This window comes from Vespula vulgaris, chromosome 5 (assembly GCF_905475345.1).
Source record: "Vespula vulgaris chromosome 5, iyVesVulg1.1, whole genome shotgun sequence".
Classification (NCBI taxonomy): Eukaryota; Metazoa; Arthropoda; class Insecta; order Hymenoptera; family Vespidae; genus Vespula; species Vespula vulgaris.
Genome location: NC_066590.1, coordinates 7,010,623 through 7,031,936, shown reverse-complemented (window position 1 = coordinate 7,031,936; position 21,314 = coordinate 7,010,623). Strand labels below are relative to the sequence as shown.

General features: G+C 36.0%; 2 protein-coding genes across 3 annotated transcripts in view; one reads left to right on the top strand and one right to left on the bottom strand.

The window, feature by feature from the left end:
• LOC127063771 (failed axon connections) overlaps positions 1–13,994 on the top strand; it is a 42,193-nt gene extending 28,199 nt beyond the window's left edge. Inside the window, exons 2-4 of one of the 2 annotated variants that reach the window (XM_050993949.1) lie at positions 8,022–8,360; positions 8,843–8,995; positions 9,379–13,994. In XM_050993949.1, coding sequence (XP_050849906.1) covers positions 8,022–8,360; positions 8,843–8,995; positions 9,379–9,738 — 852 coding nt within the window. In that variant the 3' untranslated portion in view covers positions 9,739–13,994. The remainder of the gene's footprint in view (positions 1–8,021; positions 8,361–8,842; positions 8,996–9,378) is intronic. The other variant, XM_050993950.1, reaches the window with a different exon arrangement.
• Positions 13,995–14,136: 142 nt separating this feature from the next.
• LOC127063777 (uncharacterized) lies at positions 14,137–21,108 on the bottom strand. Its single transcript, XM_050993958.1, has 6 exons — positions 20,714–21,108; positions 19,592–19,878; positions 19,027–19,188; positions 18,431–18,638; positions 18,128–18,323; positions 14,137–16,711 (listed from the first exon to the last, which is right to left on the bottom strand). The coding sequence occupies exons 2-6, from the start codon at positions 19,772–19,774 to the stop codon at positions 16,519–16,521; spliced, it is 942 nt and encodes a 313-aa protein (XP_050849915.1). The 5' UTR covers positions 19,775–19,878; positions 20,714–21,108; the 3' UTR covers positions 14,137–16,518.
• Positions 21,109–21,314: the final 206 nt, after the last annotated feature.

Genomic DNA, 21,314 nt, shown 5'->3' with positions numbered 1-21,314 from the left:
AGAAAGAAAGAGAGAGAGAGAGAGAGAGAGAGAGAGAGAGGGAAAGAAAACGATAGGGAGCTTAACAATAATTCGTCAAGTATGCGTGGGACGATACGTAACGATACATTCCTGAAACATAATTGATTGATAACATACTCTTCGTCGTCGCGTCGCGTGTTTCTCTCTTGAGAGATCGCTAACGATTTCTGAATAAGATGACTGAATGTTGTTCGCACGTACCTACATATACGTAGATATATGTACGTGCTCTTTTATCGTAATTACAAGAATTCTTCTCGGTTATGTGTGTTGTTAACTAGTAGAGTATTCAACTTTCTATCGTAATTTAATTCGATGGTAGAAAATAATATTTTTATTATTATCATCTTTATCTTTTGAATCAGATATCTATCTATACATACATACATATATATATATATATACGCATACACACACGTACAAACAAATATCTGCTTTCTCTATCTTCTTTCGCGAAACCATTGAAACGTGCAGGCGTGCAAAATATTTCTATGATTCTTCTCTACCCTCGATTATTATGCATACTCGTGCACAATAAATATAGAACACGTATGTTTGTACGTGTTCATGATTGTATAATAACGTAGACTTACGAATATAGATTCGTGTACGTGCATATTAAATTATATCGATTCTCTCTCCATAATATCAAGCTCGTGCGCATAACTCGCATATTTAAACGTACATATCTCTCTCTCCCAATATATATCTATATAAAATCTACGTGTAGGTATATACATATATATGCGTACGTATTGGGTGTATTCATAGGTCCGTATAGGAGTAACAAGATATTCGCCTAAACGTTCGGGATAATGCCATGTAATTCAAAGTTAAGCGCGGTAATTGGTTTCGATGTAAACGAGCGATCGAATAGCAAGATAAAAGCGCGGGCTATTTAAAAATTTCTGCGTACGAATAACGGACAATAGCGAGTGGTACACGCCTACGATCCCTTTATCTGCTTAGGAAGTACTTAACGTAACGAAAATCTATCTCTTCGTCGATTCTCTCTTTCTTTCTCTTTCTCTTGTTTTATATATATATATATATATATATATATATATATATATACCTACATACGAGTTGAAGATTCTTTTCGTAAAACAAGTTTCTTCACCCACGTGCAACAAGACAACGTGGATTATTATCGAAGCTTCAAAGATATTCTCGTCTGCGATTTGTAATTTTTCGTTCATTAAAGATCGGAATCGAAATTGAAGATATATATATATATATATTTTTATATTATACAATATAAACATATATGTATATCTTTTTATTTATACACACACACGCACACATATAATTAATTTATATGTATATTCGACTTGGATAAAGATGAGAATGAGAAGCAACAAGGCCGCCAGGCCGTTTATCGACTTTACTTCTGGCAGAACATGACGTTCCCACGACGGCATTTAAAGGTACATCCTCTCTGTATCTCTCTCTCTCTCTCTCTCTCTCTCTCTATTCCTCCCACCCTCCTCTCTTTCTCTCTCTTTACTCTTGTCATTCGTGTTCACGATGCATCGAACACGCAACTGTCCTCGTCGTCGTCGTCCTCATCGTCGTCGTCGTCGTTGCATTGTGCCTATGATGTGCGCGCGCGGAACACGATGCACAATGACGAAACTGACATTCCCTGCGATTAACGCATGTGTAAGAGAGAAAAAGAGAGAGAGAGAGAGAAAGAGAAGAGAAGTATAGATAGCAAAAAAGAAACAAGAGACAGAGAGAAAGAGAAGAACGGATCACTACGCTCCTGTAGTCCGTTTAAATCGCAAGAAAGGTCTACGTATGTATGTATATATATACATACATATATATATATATATAATGTATATATATATATATGTATGTGTAGCCCTCGACTATATATAAACCCACGTTAAAATTTAATCGTATGATTGCTGGATCGGAATTCGGAGCGAGGGTAAGGAGAAGGAAGTCAGGCTAGAGTTTAATGACGGCATAACGGCGGGAGGAGAGGAGGATGTCTGTCGGTTGCTCGGTTGCTCGGTTGCTCACTCGTTCGCTCACACAGTCGGTCCAATTTTCTTCCACACGCAATTTAGATTCATAGGCTTTTCAGATTCGCATTATGCGCGAGAAAGAGCGCGTGTGCGCGCTCGACTTCGCAACGCGGTTTGCTCTGCCCGTCCCACGTCGGTGCGAGATAACGCAAGACGGAACTCCCGTCTCGTCTACTTCATTCCTCGAGTGGTGCGACCACTTTGTGCCTTTGGAATTGATTAACTCGATCGTTCCTTGTATATCGTTATGCACACCGTTAATTTATATTTTATACGTTACTAGAGATATAATACTTTTAAATGAGATACATTTAAATTCTTTTCTCTTAAAGATTCTACGAGAGATTTTTTTTTCTTCTTCCTCTTCTTTTTTTTTTTTTTTTATCTTTTTATTAGAGTCCGTAGATCGATCGTTACTCTCGTCGATAATTTTGTCAGAGATAGAGATATTAATTGAAATTGGGATGAACGGACAACGAGGAAGAAGAGATTAGTAGTCGGCTTTATCGAATGAACTCGTTTAATATTATAAGACAATTTAATTATAAGATTATTTCATTTCGTCGGGCAAGTTCAGTATTGAAATTAGAACGCAATTGTTCGAAATTTTATGATATTAGATTGTAATAGGGAATAATTGATCAATGAGTACACTCATTGATTCATTTTGTAACATCTTATTGGAGTCGTATTACGTTGATAGGTAATCGTATCGTGTATACATATCGTAGGTAATCGTAAATGCGATTATACTTGAACGTTTAAGTAAGAAATTATCTAGACAATGGTATTCATCGGGTTACAAAAAGTAGTCACGATCCGGCTTATGACTATGAAACTCAGTTGATACTTTAGGATTAGTTCGTCGCTCAGTAGGAGATATAGTAAGAGAGACAGTAGCTAATGGTATAGTAAAATAGTATAGGTAATATAATATGGAATAGTAGAAGAAGTTAATGAGTATGACGTTGAGATTTATTATCGTGCTTGCCGATTTCCTTATGGTTTTCGTTCGTCGAGCAAAATTATTTATTTGTAAGAAAGATACTTAAAGATCTTTCCTTCTCCTTTTTAATGTGGCACATATGTACTGTACTATATATATATACATGCATACAATCACGTGTTTACCAGCAATATACGCGTCAAAAGTTTGTCAGTATTATTTGTTCGGTTGATACTTAACGAGTATGGAACGGACGGATCGTTCATCGACTTCTCTCTTTCCTCTCTTTCTCTCTTAGCCGGTTAACGATTGACCAAGCGCAAATGGACCGACTCGGGATGTTGCGATCGCGAGGAATCACGACGCTTAACTCCTAAACGCGTAGGATTAAAACGGATAGAGGAGATTTATGATTCATTGCTACTCTTTTCTCTCTCTCTCTCTTTTTCTCTTATTTCGTTGTTTCTCTTTTTATCTTTTTATAAAAGAATATTTATATCTACAAAAATTTTTAATAGTTTAATATACATACGGGATTATAATATCTCGAGGATATATATATATATATATATATATATATATATATATATCATATAGAGATTTACGTATTAAAAAGATTTATTGCCTTAACGTGTGTAGTATTTTACTATTATTATTTAAGAGATTAATTTTTAGGATTGATCCAAGCAATTTCGTATACCTCACTTAGACTTTTATTAAATTATAATGATAATAATAAAAGTAATAATATCTTTTTCTTAATATAGATAGTTAGAGCAATGTAAACGCGAACGCTTTCGTTTTCGGCCGGCTGATCCGTGCACGGCTCCTTTAGGGAGGCTGTGCCGCCACTCTGTGTTCCGTTCTCTGTACTCGGCTGCATGAGAGAGCAAGAGAACGAGTGAGTGAGAACGAACGAGAGAGAACGAGAGAGAATGAGAGAGAGAGAGAGAGAGAGAGAGAGAGAGAGAGCTTAGGCAGCATCTCGACGATCAATACCAGCGCACAAACTGACGACGACGATGACAACGATGCGAACCACCACCGGTAGCAGTACTAACCACTACCATTATGGTTACCAACACAGATGAGGATACACAGCTACCGATTTCTACCACTACCAATAAATTTATCCTCTCTGTGCGTGCAGTGTCAGAGTATTAGTTTGTGAGAGAGGGGACGTTGCCAGGCGACGGAAGCTGCCTACCGCGAGAGTTCATCGTCCTCTGCGTGTTTCTTCTCCCTTCCACCCACCCAACCACCCTTGCTCTTTCCCTTCTCTCTCTCTCTCTCTCTCTATCTATCTATCTATCTATCTCTCTTTCTCTCTCTTTTACTCGCTGCACGCGTTCCTACTATATTTATCTTTTCTTCTCTCTCTCTCTCTCTCTTTTTCTCTTTCTTTCTCTCTCTCACTCTTTCTCCTACTTTCCACAGCTTCCCCTTTTTTCACATGTATACATATGCAGACTTGTACGAAAAAGAAACAGAGAGAAACAGAGAGAGAGAGAGAGAGAGAAATACATGCTTACTCGAGTTATTCTCATTTGAGTCGAAAATATGAGGGCCATGAAACGTTTTCCTCATCTTTTTACCCTTACTCTCCTATCACTACTACTATTACTACTACTATTACTATTACGATTACTAGTATTACTACTACTACCAATATACAACCGTACTTCTTTTCCATATTTTCTTAAAACCATGAAAGCCTCAGAGAAAGAGAGAAAGAGAGAAAATTTATAGTCGGTAAGATGGCTGCGTTCAGAGGGGTTGATCTCGAAAGATAACGGCTGGATGTGGCGCGAGAGTAGTAGTGAAAATCGTGGATGGGTTGGACTCGGTGATGTTTCGGGGATGATAAAATGGAGAATGAAATTCGTTGTTTTTAGTGAAAAAGACAAAAAGAGAGAGAGAGAGAGAGAGAGGGAGAAAGAGAGCAAGAGTATCGTTAGGATCATCTCCCGGGGGCATTTTCTTTCTTCGAGCATTTTCCTTTTTAGGGAAGAACGGTCGACAGGTGAAAGAGCCTCTTTCTCATCTCTTCTCTTCTTCTTTTTCTTTATCTTTTTCTTTTTTTTTTCTTGACTTTTTCTCGTTTCCTTTTCTTACGTTTCTTGGCAAGGGTGCCTTGAAGCATCACGACGGTATTCATGGGACTTCGTCGTTGTCGATCTTCCGCATAAAAGAACATGACCGATAGAAAGAGACAGAAAGGAAAACTAGAAAATTCAAAAAGAGAAAGAAACATACATCCGTCTTCTCTCCTTCTTTTCTTTTTTTTCTTCGTGATATATAAGAGAGTGATGTCGATCTTTTCAACGACATTCGACTTATATAAACAAAAGATATCAAAATGATGGATTCTCTATATCTCTCTCTGTTTATCTGTTTGTCCGTATGTCCGTCTCGAAAAATTCACAAAATCTTTATCAGATTTTATCTGGTCAAACTGATCTCATTTCGTTGGTCGTAAATGTATATCTTCATTTTTGTATCTCTATATCTTTCCGTTTTCTGAGAATAATGCGCTATTTCGTAATCGTCGATTTTATCATCGGTCTGTTGTCGTGCTTCAAAGAGAAACGAGATAGCCGAGATAGTCGAATTGGGTATATCGAAGAGAAAGAAGGAATCGTCTAGCAATTTGCGAAGATAGCTGTGAAAGGATCGAAGGGACCGATTTAGCTTCGAATCAATTTCATCGACGAGATAGAGATAGACGTAGAGGGAGAAAGGGAAGAAGGAAGAGAAAGAGAAGTAAAAAAACAAGTAGAAGATTTTTCCTCGTCTTTTTTGCAAAAGTTTCCTACCACCCCCGTCGATACTCGAGAAATAATACCGGCGCCACTGATTTCTCTCTCTCTCTCTGCTTCTTACCTTCCCTTCACTTCCGTAGCTTTTTTGCTCCCCTTGCCGTTCGACTTCGTCCTTCTCTTTCTCTCTCTCTCTCTCGTTCTTTCTCTCTCTTTCTCGTTTATGCACGCGCGCACGCGTCTCCTCGTTCGCCGTTTATTCAACCCCACCCGGCCGTTATTCGTCGACACCGTTGCTGGTACACGCCATTGCAGAAAGAGAGAAGCCTATAAGAGGGAAAGAGTTAGAGAGAGAGAGAGAGAGAGAGAGAGAGAAGAGGCATCGCACCTCGGTAGTCGTTCGACTCCATCATCACCATTATCACCATCACATATAAGTTTCATACACATCTATACATAATATTATCGAGTATATCTATATACATGTACGTTCTATCTCTCTCTTTCTCTCTCTTTCCCTCCCCTCACCCCCTCACTCTCTGAATATCACTGTATGCATGCAGTATGCGTAGTACGTACTACGGTCGCAGCCTCCCAGGGTGGGGCTCACGCCTCGAACGTAAAACCGATCCATGTTCGAATTTGCTTTTTCTCTCTCTTTTGGAGTGACTAAGGAGGGAAAGAGGGTGAAAGAGAGAGAGAGAGAGAGAGGGTGAGAGGGAGAGAGGGAGACTGGCTCTACGTCCTATGGGCTTAAAAACCGAGAGACGCGTAAAGGTTTATGCCGGTCGAATGGAGAAAGAAAAAAGAAAGAAATGGAGATATGGGGTGAAGCTTCCCCCTTAACGATCGATAAGCTTTTCTCCTACCAAAGGGGAGTCGATAAAGCGATCTTTCTAAGTTTTCGAGCGTTGCTTAGGGCTAGTCTAGAATGTCAATGGTTTGTCGAACGTAAAACTTTTCCCATTTAATCCTGTCTGAATCTTTTACGAGATGTGCTGAATCGTTAGATCGATCTTTTATGTTCTTATTGTCAATTCTTTTTATTCTTTTTATGGATTTTCTTTTTTTTTTTTTTTCTTTAAAACTGTTGTAAGATATAACGTATATATTTATATGGCTGCTCGTACAATTATTATCGAGTTACGACTCAAAATTTTATTTTATATCGTACTATTAAAAACTATGTTTAAAGAGATAAAATGTTATAATAGTAAATTATAATAATATTAATTATTGTAAGAATAATATCTAAGAACATAGTATACTCTCTTTGACGATAATACAGAGACTTTTATGTTATGAACGTTATTAGGTGCGTTATTTTAGAAGCCGACAGGTGTCTTTCATTTCCCTTTGATCCGACTTAGCAAGCTGCTGCTAGATCAGCATAAGCTGATCTCGCATATAATTTCTTCATGCATTCGTTTACGAGGTTTCTTTCCAAGAATAGAAGCACTTCCGGAAGAGGAAGGATGTAGTTACATACATATCGATGGAGGATTGGTAGGAAAATAAAATGGATAGAAGAACGAACAGGTGTATGCTTCTTTTGATAAATTCTAAGAAAGGACATAGTTGCTGATGCAGTAATGCTGATTCGACTAGACGAAACTAAGTTATACAGTTCTTCTCTTTACTGGATGTATATGCATTTCACGCGCGTGACTTTATAAATAGAAATGAATATTTTCCAACTTTTGCTACGTAGGAACAGGTAGAGTGAACGTTCACTGGTCTATCGTGTTTGAAATTTGTTAGAATTCTATCGAAATGGATATTCTATGTATTTATTCATTTTATAAAATAACAGTTAAAAAGATACTATATTTCGTGATACATATAACGATGTATCACAGTCATCAAAACGAGAAACATTCGAGCAATCTCGCTATTAAACCAGTTTAACCTAGGTATTCCATTTGACTTTGTATTTCATTTCATTTCATTTTATTTCATTTCGATTCATTTTTGATTGAATCATTACAACCGATAGGGTCTTCAATTTTGCAAAAAGGAATATCGTGAAACGAGGTCGGTCAGATATAGATCGAGAGTCTATTGTGTTTGAAACTCCTGTTAACCACTGTCCCGAGCACCGATCAGATAAGACAATTTCGAAGGGACGAGATTCTCTTTCGTATTGTTTCGAAAAGTATGGAAAATAACGATGGCAATTTTGTCTTCCTTCCTTCCTTCCTTCTATCCATCTTCCTTTCTTTTTACTAAAACATTTCTTTTTCGTCTTGTTTTTTATAGAACGTCGATCATAAGATGAAGTTCCGTTCGAAGAAGGGCCAGCTACCATTCATAGAATTGAACGGCGAAGAAATCGCCGATAGTACAATCATCCTTCGCGAACTTAGCTCAAAGTTTGGCAAGGATTTAGACGCTGCGTTGACCTCGGAACAACGAAGTGTATCACACGCGATGATATCAATGATCGAGAATCATTTGGTTTGGGCAGTCGCGTGCTGGCGTACCAAGAACATGGATCAAGTTTTGAAGGGCTACAAGGTCAATCTCCAACATGCCCTTGGGACACGCATTCCAGCTGGAATCCTTAATTTCTTCTTTAAGTTCACGTTCGGGCGCAAGGTAAGATTCATTTTTCGTCGTTTAGAGAGTTAGGTGTGTACATATATGATATTAGCATGTCGATGTGTTAGAAGTTAGACAAATTTTTTTTTTAGATAATAGAAAAAACGAAAGAGAGAGAAAGAGGGAGGATAGGAGGAAATTTATTTCTTGGCTCGCAAAAGAACAAAAAATATTTTCAAAAGATTTATTGTTCTTTTATCGTTAAAAAATTCTTTGAAAGTTCACAGTCGTTTCTTTTTTTTGTTGTTCTTTCTTTTTTAACATCGATTTTCGAATCCCTTCGTCCTGTCCGCAAATTCGCAAAGGGAATGCTCTTTGAAAGAGAGCGTTTTGTTACTTGTTGGATTTGCACGGAAGCGGATGCGGACGAAGGGAGGGAGAGTAGAGCTATTGCTAAAGAGAAATCAGGAGAAGAAGGACAATTCAATGGAATTCAATGTAGAGAACAAAGCATCGCGACCGTCTGTAGTGAAATGTAGTGGGATTTATTACAGGGTGCGAAGAAAGTGAAGGCTCAGGGTATGGGCGTGCACACACCGGAGGAAGTCTCCCAATTTGGTTGCGCCGATCTGAAGGTCCTTTCCGACATGTTAGCCGACAAGCCGTTCTTCTTCGGTGACGAGCCGACTACGGTAAGTGATAAAAAGAGAAAGAAATTCCAAGGCAAGTTTTTCCCATCTCGTTCGATTTTTATCAAATTCAAGATCGACGAGTCGATTCGTTTCGATCGTTATGCCTTTTTTAGAAATATTATTTCCTTGAAATTAATATATATATATATATATATATATATATATATATATATATATTACTTTTTTTAAAGTTTATCATTTAACAACTTTGTTCGAAATAGATCAATAACCATATATCTTATAAAATCTTAAAATAATGATAGAAATTTCATTACTATTTATTATTATTATTACTAACATATATTATTAATTATAGCAGTAGTAGTAGTAGTATTTATCGGATTAAATACAATCGTTTAATATTCTTGTCTCTTCTGACTCAGTTGGACGTTGTCGCATTCGCCCACCTCGCTCAAATTCTTTACATCGACAAAGAGACGCCATACAACCTGAGGGACTACATGCAAGAGAATTGCCCGAATCTGGTTGGTCATTGCTCGCGTATGAAGGAACGATGCTTCCCCGATTGGGACGAGATCTGCTCCACCTTGGACATAAATACGCACTTGCCGAAGCCAGAGAAGCAGGAGGAGGGTAAGGAGGGTAAGGAAGAGGCAAAGGAATCGAAAGAATCGAAGGAGGAGAAGGAAGGCGACAAGGAGAAGGCGGATAAGGAGGAGAAAGAGATGGAGAAGGACAAGGAGGTCGATGAGAACAAAGAAAAGGAGAAGGATGGGAAATAAGCTGGTGGTGGTTGCGTGGCAGAAAGTAAAATCGTTCGTTGAAAGGATTTAACAGAGGAATAATTAAGGGTGTGTTGTTCGCGAGTGGGAGAAAGAGAGACGGAGCGAGTGAAGGAGAGGAAGATCGAGAGGAAGAGAGGGAGAGAGTCTTTTGTATGCGTGTGTGTATGCATGTGTCTCTTCTTTTCTTGGTTGTCGTCTGTGAATCTTGTGTGTGTGTGTGTATGCGTGTGTATGTGTGCTTGCATGAGTGAGTATGCATGAAAATGATAGGAATGCGTAAGCGTGTCTCCTTGAAGGACGGACGATGACGATGATGACGATGGCGACGACGAAGACGACGACAATGATAATAACGACGCCGACGACGAAGACGACGATGATGATGATTATTATTGTAACGGAGATTGCTAAGAGAGAGCTAAGAGGTTAGGAGAAGTAGAATGGTAGAAGGAGGTGAAGGAAAGTTTGAGAGAGAGAGAGAGAAAGAGAGGTAGGATGAGAGCAAGGCGCGGAGGAAGAGAGAGAGAGAAAGAGAGAAAAAGAAAAGAAAAGAAGTGTTGACGATCAGCAGTGCTCTCTACTTATGCGTAAATAGATTATTATTAATAGAATCATGTATAATGTTAATACTTCGTTTATTATAACGCGTTCGACCGCACCAACGTTGTACGCCATTTCTCATCGATACCCTTTAAGGACACGCGCGGATTCCAGCGACGCAACTCATCCGAGCCCTTTTTCCCACCCTCTACGTGTGCTCGTACTCGTATAAATGTGTTTGAGATGGAGAGAAAGAGAGAGAGAGAGAAAAAAGGAAAGGAAGAAAGAAAGAAAGAAAAATTGAGTGAAAGTGAAAATGAACGAACGGGAATAAATGACGACGAATGATTGCGAATGAGTGAGCGAGCGAATGAACGGGTGTGTGAAAGAGAATGATAACCAGGGCGCTATTATCGTGAGTCGAAGTAGAATCCAAGTAGGTCTTTTGCAATATATCGAAATGCAATAGCCTAACGCAGGTGACATCTCTTTTTATCAGTGGCCAAATGCAATCTACGCTAGGGAAGAATACGTGAAATCGCGTGAATTATTCACGAAGAGGTTTTTAACAAAAATTAGTATGTGTGCATGAGAAAGAAAGAAAGAAAGAGAGAGAGAGAGAGAGAAAGAAAGAAAGAGAGAGAGAGAGAGAGATAGACAATGTAATATCGAGAGGTCCAAGCGTCTCCCAGCGCCGCGTCGTCGTCGGGACGCTTCCTGCGTCGACCTTTTGGCCCTTGCTGTGCAAAGTTACCTTGCGTTTCGTGCAACGTAACGTATACTTCTTCTACTTCTACTACTACTTCTACTTCTACTTCTACTTCTACTTCTACTTCTACTTCTACTTCTACTTCTTTTCTATTTCTATATCTTCTAGTTTCTCCGTTTAGTTGGTTGTCTGTCTCTATTTAGCCGCGAGAAAAAAAGTTCTTCCTCGCGATGTTCCTTTTCCTCTTCCTCTTTCCCTCCTCCATTTTTCCTTTTAAATACCACCGTTCGATATAGAATCTACGAACAATCTCCCGCAGAGATATGTTTAATCGAATTTTTACTGCCGTCTCGAATGAACGAAAATAATAAAGAAAAAGAAAAAAAAAAGAATAAAAAAAGAGAAAAAAAACAACAAAAAGAAAAGGAGAGAAAAGATAGAAGAAAGAAAGGAAAGAAAAAGAGAGAGAAAGAGAGGATAGCAAAATACGTGCTTTTTATCTGAACAGCCTAAACGCTAAAACAACAAAGTCGTTCGTTCGTCGAGAAATCTCGGATTGACTGAAAAATAAAGAGGACAAACGAAAAAAAGAACTTGATTAATTAATTAATTAATTAAAGATAAGGAGATATATATTATAAAAAATTAAAAAGACAAAAAAATTAATAAAACCTCTCGAAGCGCACGACTTTCGTTCCGGAGAGAAGGACAAGTTTTTAACGCTCGAGTGTGTAAAAGAGAGAATGTGAGAAAGGGAAAGAAAGAGAGAGAGGGAGAGTGTGAGAGTGAGAGAAAGGGAGAGAGAGAGAGAGACAGAGAGAAGTGAAGAGAAAGAGAGAGAGAGAGAGAGAGAGAGAGAGAGAGAAAGAGAGAAAAAGGAAGAATGAATATGAATGACTCCGTTCATTCGTCCGATTGATCGATCGATCGATCAATCAGTCGATTCGATCTATGAAATCAAAGTGTTAGCACTAGAATAAAAGGAACGTCGAGAGAGGAGTAACTCCTTCGAGCGAAAATCGTAAATTTAATCGAGCAGTTTAGCACAGACGTCTTTTCTACGATCTTAGCAATATTTTTCTCTTATTTTCCTATTTTTTTTTTTTTTCATTAAATAATTTTTACATTTTCTTTCTCTCTTTTATCCTCCCTCCCTCCCTCTCTCTCTCTCTCTTTCATTAATTCTCTCTTTCTCTCTCTCATTCTCACTCTCACTCTCATAGTATCTCACTTTGTACCATCACCGTCATCACTTTTCTAATGATTTTATTTTCTCTTTTTTATTGTTCACTTTTCGTTTATTAAATTTCTTTTTTTCTCTCTTCTCGTCGTTTTCTCTCATGGCGAATCATCGTCCAGGCGCCCAGAGATCATTCACTCTTCTTCCTCTACCTTTTCGATTTTCCTATCCCTCTTGTCCACTCCTACTCTCCTTCCACCCTTATTCCTTTTTTTATTATGTCCACCCATTTCCTCACACACGTGTTTTATAAATATTATATATGTATCTATGTATATCTACTCTCTCTGTCTCTCTTTCTCTCTCTCTCTTTCTCTCACGATAGATAGTTCGCTTTTAAAGGATTACGTTTCTTCGTTCTCTTTTAATGATCTTTTTATCGCTCTTCTTTTTTTTTATATATTTTTCTTTTATCGATGCGTCTCTCTCTCTTCCCCTATTATATTAGTTCGTTAATTATTTTACTTTGTTTTTATTAATTTTCTTTTTTCTTAACTTTTGTTTTCTTCTCTTCCCGCAAAGCGAAGACTATACTTCTCTTTACGCGACATCGACGGCACACTTTCTCACTATTGCTTAATTCTTTTTTGTACATTGTATAGATCGTTTTTAATGAGAGAGCGCGGTACGCTAGATCCGATTAATGACAACGGAAGGATGCGTACATGCGCGAACCGTAAAAAAGAAATATATATATATATATATATACACACAAAATGAATACGTGTGCTTCGCGCCCTTTGTATTTTGTCTTCTCTTTTCTTTTTTTTTTCTTTTAATATTATTATTATTATTATTATTATTATTATTATTATTATTATTATTATTATTATTATTATTAATATTAATATTAATATTTTTTATTTTAACAATGAACGACCACGACCGCAAGCGACGAATTTTATGGTCGCTTGTTGTTTCTCCATATTTTTTATCTTTTTGTTCGTTTCCTCTCGTCACATTTAATTCTCTCGTCCATCCCACTTGTCGTTTCTCATTTTTGTTTTATTTTTTATTTTCGATTCTCAAAGCTCTGTGCTGTTCCTTCCCTCATCCCCATCCCCGTCCATGTTCTCGTTCCCTCCCTTTCCCTCGCCACATCCTATTCCCTTTCCTCCCTGTAGTTTTTTACGATAGAGACGACGACGATGATTTTTCTCGAACGTCATTAAGGGTAATTTAACCTTACGTAATACAAAGTGTCTTTCACGCATCGAAACTGACATTTGATGTATTAAATGTTATCGAACGGGAATTGAAGTTTTTTCTATAGGCGCTGTACAAGCGGCAGCCGCAAATATTCCACAAAGACACGAGATGATACATTTATATTTAAGTAGCTTTACTATTATTAATGACGATTATGATTATTACACATGAGGGGGAAAAAAAAAAGAAAAAAAAAAGAGATGGGATAAAAAAAAAAGAAAGGAAAACAAAATATAAATTAGTGTGTGGAGCTGTTTATACTTAGGACGATGCATACGTTTACAACTGTGGTTACGATTATTATGAATTATTATTATGACTATGAATAAATAATATAAAATTAGTGACAAAACACATGGACAAGACCATCAAGTTGCAGCACAGTAGGTAGGCACACCCCAGTACAGTAAGATTATTGTAAGAGGAATATTATTAATAATAATTATAATATGACTGCTCGTTTTATGCTCGGCGCTATACATTTCATTGTCATTATTATATCACCATTTATTAACGATATACATACGAACAAATAAAATGTGTTTATAAATATAACGTGATCTTTAAAAAATTCGTCTGGACTTTATTGTTCCAAGATGATTATTTTCACAACCGACCATTTCAATTTATTTTATTTTCGATTTTATGGGAGGATTCGAAGGAATGGGTAAATGATTAAGTAAGAAAACAACAGATGTTGATTTTTTCGTTGGATCCAACAATGATTTATTATCGTACAATTTTATAGATTCTCTTTAGCAACAACGATCTTTCAATATACATTTTTTTTTCTTTTTTCTTCTACATTTTGTTACCACACAATTTTGGCCAGAGATCTCTTCTTATTGTTAAAACTATATTACAGATTATCTAGGAATTACGACTATCGAACAAATTTTCTGTATGTTATTTTTTTTTTGTTCTTTTTTTATATATTATTTTTTTATCCTCTTTTGACAACAATATTCTCTATCGGCCACTAAGATATGTCTCGTATTGCTAGATTTTAATCAATATAGATACAATGATCGATAGATAGAGCGCGATAAAGGTACTACTGCATTTTTCTAAAACTAATTTCAATTATATTCGAAAGATCACGCGATACGATCGATAATAGTACATACGTACTACATACGTGCAGGTAAAAAACTATTAACGCATTTTATTTATACATCGAATATCTCTAACATTAATTCTCTTTTCTTTTTATCGATATCACGTTTACAACGAGCGTTTTAGATTTTCATTTATCATTGTTGCGTATGGTTGAATCCCGACAAAATGGCGCGAATTTGCCAAGCGTATATTTTTGACGTAATATATCTTTCTTTTCTTTCTTTTTTTTCTTTCTTCTTTCTTCTACAATAAATATATTCGGTCCCAAATCGAGGCCATCGCATTCGAGGTAGCGCGATTACATTATAAAGTTTTACGTTAAATAATCACGTTCGACATCGTTTTATGCAATGCGTGTTTTTACGATAATTATTATTATTTTAATTTTCTTTTAACGCAAGGCGAATATTAATGAAACTACTGATCGACGTTAGAACACTTAATTGACAATAATTTTTTTTTTTTTCGTAACGATCGAAACGTCGCGTATCTGCTATTTGCATCGATTTCTATTATTCAATTTTTCCAATTAAATAAACTAGACTTGTTTTTTTCATTCTCATTAATGGCAGAGAGATATTTCTTTCGTTTTTTCTTTTTTTTTTTCTTTAGAAAAATTATAACGCCTATAGGCGTTTTTCTTTAATCGACCGCTATTGCTACGATTTTTAATTATATTGCTTCGATTCGGCTATCGCATTACGCGCATATAATAATTATCTGTCTCTTTTTTTTTTCTCTTTTTTCTTTTTTGCTGTATCTCATTATCATGAAAATATGTTATTTCTAATCGATCACGAGACTGAAAGCGATCAAAACTGCTCGATAATTGCATCGTTTTATTTATTTGTTTTTTTTCTCTTTTCTTTTTTCTTTTTTAATGGCGAAGCTACTTGCAATAGTTATTCGTTATAATTCTTTTATATTAGCTTCTAATATCGCCGATTAATATAGTTTTCTCTTTTATTTAATTAATTATTTATTTCTTTTTTTATATTTTTTGTTAATCATTAAATTTTAGATTTAACCATCGAAACGGGTAAATAACAATGATCGCGGATGGATTTGTATGTCAAAGATAGTAAGCCTCGAAAAATCGTATGGCGGCACCGTTAACTCGAAGTCACATTGATTAATTAATTCATTCATTAAACATCATCATCGATCATTTTAAATTTGTACCTTAGAAAGAGGGCGAAATAGCGATTAGACGGAATGTGCGGAAGATTAGACGATATTCTGTAATACTAATTCATATTTATCCACGATCCTGAATGCATATATACATACATACATACATATACATATATACATACATATATATATATATATATCATCACTATCTTCATTATTAATGTCCGGACCAGCCGGTTAGCAAAAATCCATAAAGAATTTATTTGTTTTATTCCAACGTCTAAAATAATAGAACGTTCAACGTCCTCGTCTCTCTCTCTCTCTCTCTCTCTCTCTTTTTCATTTTCTCCATACGAGAGAAAAAGAGAAAACAAAAACTCATCCTTGAGAAAATTACAAAGAATTTATCGTGAAAATGATATTGAGAAATTTGTTTTGAAAGAAAAAAAAAAACCTCTCAACGTAACACACATACACACATACACACATATACGTGCTCGTATACACAAGTACACACATTCATAAATATATAGAACGGTATATATCCGTTTCTATATATTCATCAGGTAACTAAAGACATGACAACAATGTTATAGATCGTCCTTTCCAATGTGTACTCTTTTTTCAAGGTAACAAGTCCTCAAAGGACAATAATGAGAAATTCTTGGAATCGATAGAGTCAGAGAGAACACGTATTGTTGTTCCTGTCGTATTATCGATAAGAACGGTAAACTAGGAAGGTCGTTTAAAAGGCTGTGCTGGCTGTCGCCGTAGTCGTCGATTGCACGCCGGACTCAGAGGTAGGACGCCCGGCGTGTGGCTACAGCTACGTGGATGCTGCCAAGCTGATGGACGTCGATTCGGTCACGGCCGAACGTGGCTTTGCATCTAACGAATTGTAAAGAGGATATTCACAGCAGAGAACAAACTTCAGGAAACGTGGTACTTCGACGTAGATCGACGGTGGAATTGGTATCAATGGTGACGTCGATTGTTTGTAGTAACGATACTCAGCATTACTGAAAGGAAAATCAGGTAGACATTAAGGATTTACTCGTATTTATAGATTAAGAAAAAAGAACGAAATCGATTTTTCGATCTCCTCGTAACACGTAATATTCTTTCAAATATTTCTTGATACTTTCTTTTTGAATTAAATTTGTTAATAATATACGACGCGAAGCCATACAGGTATACATGTATGACCTTCGTATCGACCCGCACAGCGGACTTAGCACAGTTTGTTGTTATGGAGTGATTTTTTATCCTTCACCAAGGTCCATATCTTTTGTTTTAGTGTTTACATCAGATATATGACTCACTTTTCTATAGGTCTGAATGGTTTCAAGGTTTAAATATACGAAATTTAAGATGCTCGATTAATACAGCTGTGAAAGTCGTACGATGCTAGTTGCTTTTAAAGTTTTATGTACGTTTATTTCTATATGTCGTTTAATTCTATATATTTGTAGTTATGTATTAATCGTAAAAGTGATTCGTGAGAATTGACGAGTTCGTGAAAATCTTCGAAAATCACGAAGGGGAGAAGAATTGAAGATTTTTTTAGATTATCGTGCCGTAAGACAATAATAGATATAAGAGTATAAGATTTTGAAACCGTTTTTATTTCTACGATATTTGATCTTTTAAAGTATTAATAGAAATGTTAAATATCAAGCTGCAAGTACGCAGCGGCCTAGGATTTAAAATGGTGGTGTTGTGTAAGAATCTATTGAAGTGTGTTTTAGATCAAACGCGCATAATTATGCACAAAGGAAAGATGTTATCCGGATAGAGACGCTTAACTGATAAGCAGGCGAAAGAGAGCACCCAGGAGAGAAAAATGCTTCGTCAACAAAACGAAATTGATACTTTGCAGGCGGTTAATGCAGCAAAAGATTTAGTATATGCGCACGAAGTAGATGACTTCATATTTCTTTTAATTAATGTAGTACTTTTATGTAGATTCTTATAATTTTACGTATACAAACACTCACGCTATTAACTTTTATATATATATATATATAAATAAATAATAGTAGAGTTATATATATATCATAAAATATTCTATTTACACTATTACATATTTCAATATTATTCCAATAGATATTAATATACTTAGAATATGTGTAAACGTTACAATGAAAAATCGTAGAAATACTTTTCAAGTCTCGATATTAATTCTAAGTTTTAAATTAATTTTACATTATAATTTTCCTTGATATTTATATCACAGATTTTTTATTCTTTATAATGTCATTTTTTAATGTCAGATAGTACTAGCAAGATGTTCTATTAGTTAGATTTTTTTTCCCTTTTTAATTTATGAAAGGACAATCCCTCTTTGTCAATAACCGATAACTTTGAACAAGTTAGAAGCACCTTATCAGGCATACAAAAGTGTAAAACGATATTATAAAAATAGATACACTTACTCTCGATATCTCTCGTCCGCTGCCTTTTCCAGTAAAGGCATACCCGATAAGAAGAGGATGATGATCGTCGTAAAGATCGGAGAGGCGATAACAACCCATTCGGCTCCTTCAATCACGTTCAAGGATATTACAAAGATACCCCACCATACTACAATCTCTCCGAAATAATTAGGATGTCTAGATAGTCTCCATAATCCTGTAATAATTACGATCGTTATACAAAATACGACAATTTACGCTCTCGATTATTTAATTATTATTAAATTAAATCGAAATTATTTGATACCATCGAACTTTACTTACCGTCGTTACACCATTTCCCATTGTTAACGGGATCCTGTTTGAAAGCGAATTTTTGTAAATCGGCATAGGTCTCTGCCACGAGTCCAATGAGGAAGAGTCCAGTACCAGCACTGTCGAAATTGGTCATCGTTTTTGGCGCTGGTGGGATTTTGTGACGAGGGGAGTTTATTATAATTACCGGTAGACTCACAACGTAAACCCATACAGCCTAGAAAATAAAGAAAGAAGGAAAGAGAGAGAGAAAAAGAGAGAATGAGAATAAGAGAGATAGAAATCGATAGTAAAGGGAGAAATGGAGATTATTGATAGTAAAGAAAAATAAGGGATTCTGACCACTTGGCAAATGATCCTAAAAGAAATAACAAGTATATATATATATATATATATATAGTGATATAAGACGTCATGAATAAAATCTTGGCTTTCAATATTGGCAGTAACCATTCCCAATTTCGATAAAATATAGTATACGTTTTTATATCTACTTTCGAGAAATTCATAAATTATTAGCTGTATGATTTATTGATTATTATTAGTATTATTATTACTATTATTACTGTTGTATTAGCGATACGTATACTTTATAAAAAATTCACCTGAAAGGTCCAAAAAACTGCGAAACGAATAACATTGCTTCGACGATCTTCGAATCTCTTATCTCGTCCGATCTTGATGATTCGATAAAGAAGGTATCCTGATAGACGTACACCCCATAGACAAACAAATACGGTAACCATAAGCTGTCGACTGTCGTAGGTCTGTGATAGAGAAAAAATACAATATTAATATTATAGTTGATAAATGATTTGATTAAATATTATAGTATTAGTATTATTGTTGTTATAATATATATACATATATATAGTATTATATTTGATATTATTATAATCTAATATATTTTTATATAATAATATAATATATATATAGTTTATTAATATAAGAAGAAAATATATATATATATATATATTTAAAATTGAAAATTTTTCAGATTCGTGAGTTAGGTCTTTTTTTTCCCACAATAATTAACACAATTATATATTACATGCATGCATGGATCATCCCACGAACGTTGACACGCATAAATTATAAATCTTCTTTTACTCGAGCGAGCAAAAGAGAAGAGTGTCGGTTATAATTAGCGCTTGGCATTTTCTAGTATACCTTGCCCACTTGGCCGAGAAAGAAAGTGAGAAGGGCGAGAATGATGAAGTTGGTGCCGCCGGCAAAATCCGTCAATTTGTCCAGCTGAAACGTCGCGGCTATCGTGAAGAATATCAGTTGCATTCCGACCGTAACGATCGCGCTCACGGCCAGATGATCCTCGTCTAAAATATCCACCGCCATTTTTCCCTTTCCTCCTGCTTCTCCGTCTTCTCCTCGTCCTCCTCTTTCCCTTCTTCACCCCCTTATCACTATCTTTGTCTCTTTAAGACGAATTACCTACGAATCTGTAAAACATTTTATTATTATTACTACTATTATAATTTTCTTTTCTTTCTTTCTTTCTTTTTCGTTTTTATTATTATTTAATCAGCACGAAATACGAGCACTGACTATTTCAATTATTTTTAATAGTTTTGTTTTCGTTTAATTTTTATGAATGAATATCGTTTATGATAATACAATATTTGTTGACGAGTGACAATACTCGATTATTTATATTTTCGAACGATCATATCGATGCGATCTTAAGAGTAGTGCAATAATCGTTTTATTCTATTTTCTATATCTTTTACGCTCCAACACATTTTATCAAACAGCCGAATTACGGATCACTACTTCCGTGCACGCGTAGATATGTATGTACTATCTGCACACGTCGCATTGCAGAAATCAAAATCACGAAGAACGAACGGGAATAATATCAACAGAGAGATCGTTGAAACGAGGGAAAATATATTTTTCTTCCTTCTATTTTTTTTTTTTTTTATTATTCTTTAACATCGACGAGTGTCGGACGAGTCGACGAGAGATTCGGGTTGCAGTCGAAAGCGAATGACTTAATAAAAAATTGCATTTTTTCTTGCCCTTATTCTTCTTCCTTCTCTGTATTTTTCTTTTCTTTTCTTAAAAAAAAAAAAAAAAAAAAAAAAAATCGTTCTCTCGAAAGTAGTATCGTAAACAAAAATTCTATTGCGACAGTAAAGAACGAAAGATAAGAAAAGCCATGAAAGAAAAAGGAAGAAAAGAAAGAAAAGAGAAAACGGAGAATACGTCGAAGACGATGATTGAGATGAATGATGAATTAACGACGAAGAAACTTAGCGTGACGATGGATTTTACCTCGCGCGAGGTGTGCCTCATCGCAACGGATTTCCCTTTGGACGCAACACCCGCGTTGGAGAAAGAAGCAGGAACGACTAACGTCGGCGAAAATTCAATGTCGAGTAGTCTAAAACGAGAGGTGTACCACGATCACGTGTTACATTTTCGAACTGAGAGCACATTGACGGCGGGCTACACAATATTCTGTCTGTCTCTCTCTTTCTCACTCCTCTTTTCTTACATCATTTTCTTCCTTTTTTCCACCCACTCTTTCTGTCCTCTCTCTCTCTCTCTCTTTACCTGCGTCCTTCCCTTCCTTCCTTCATCATCGTTCTTTCCCTCTCTTTCTCTCTTTTCTACTCGTTTTAGTCGACAAGAGCGTGCGCGACCGAGCCCTACGTTTCTCCTATGCCATCCCTATTTTCTATCTTCTTTGCTCTTCTCTCTTGCTCTCTCTCTTTTGCGCAATCGTCGCACAGTAATCTGCGCTTATTGGACCAACGAATCGATAGGATGCGCACGAGTGCACCAAAATGGAACGAATAATGAGAGTCTCAAAGATTATAGTAGAAATCTTAAGACGAGGTACATCTTTCTTTCTTTCTTTCTTTCTTTCTTT

What these genes read in the sequence shown, in the direction of transcription:
- LOC127063777 (XM_050993958.1), bottom strand. Translation starts at nt 19,774, where the DNA reads ATGGCGGTGGATATTTTAGACGAGGATCATCTGGCCGTGAGCGCGATC. An exon ending in TTCTCGGCCAAGTGGGCAAG is followed by an intron (nt 19,189 to 19,591) that starts GTATACTAGAAA and finishes TCTCTATCACAG; the next exon opens with ACCTACGACAGTCGACAGCT. An exon ending in GCGGACGAGAGATATCGAGA is followed by an intron (nt 16,712 to 18,127) that starts GTAAGTGTATCT and finishes TTTTCCTTTCAG; the next exon opens with TAATGCTGAGTATCGTTACT.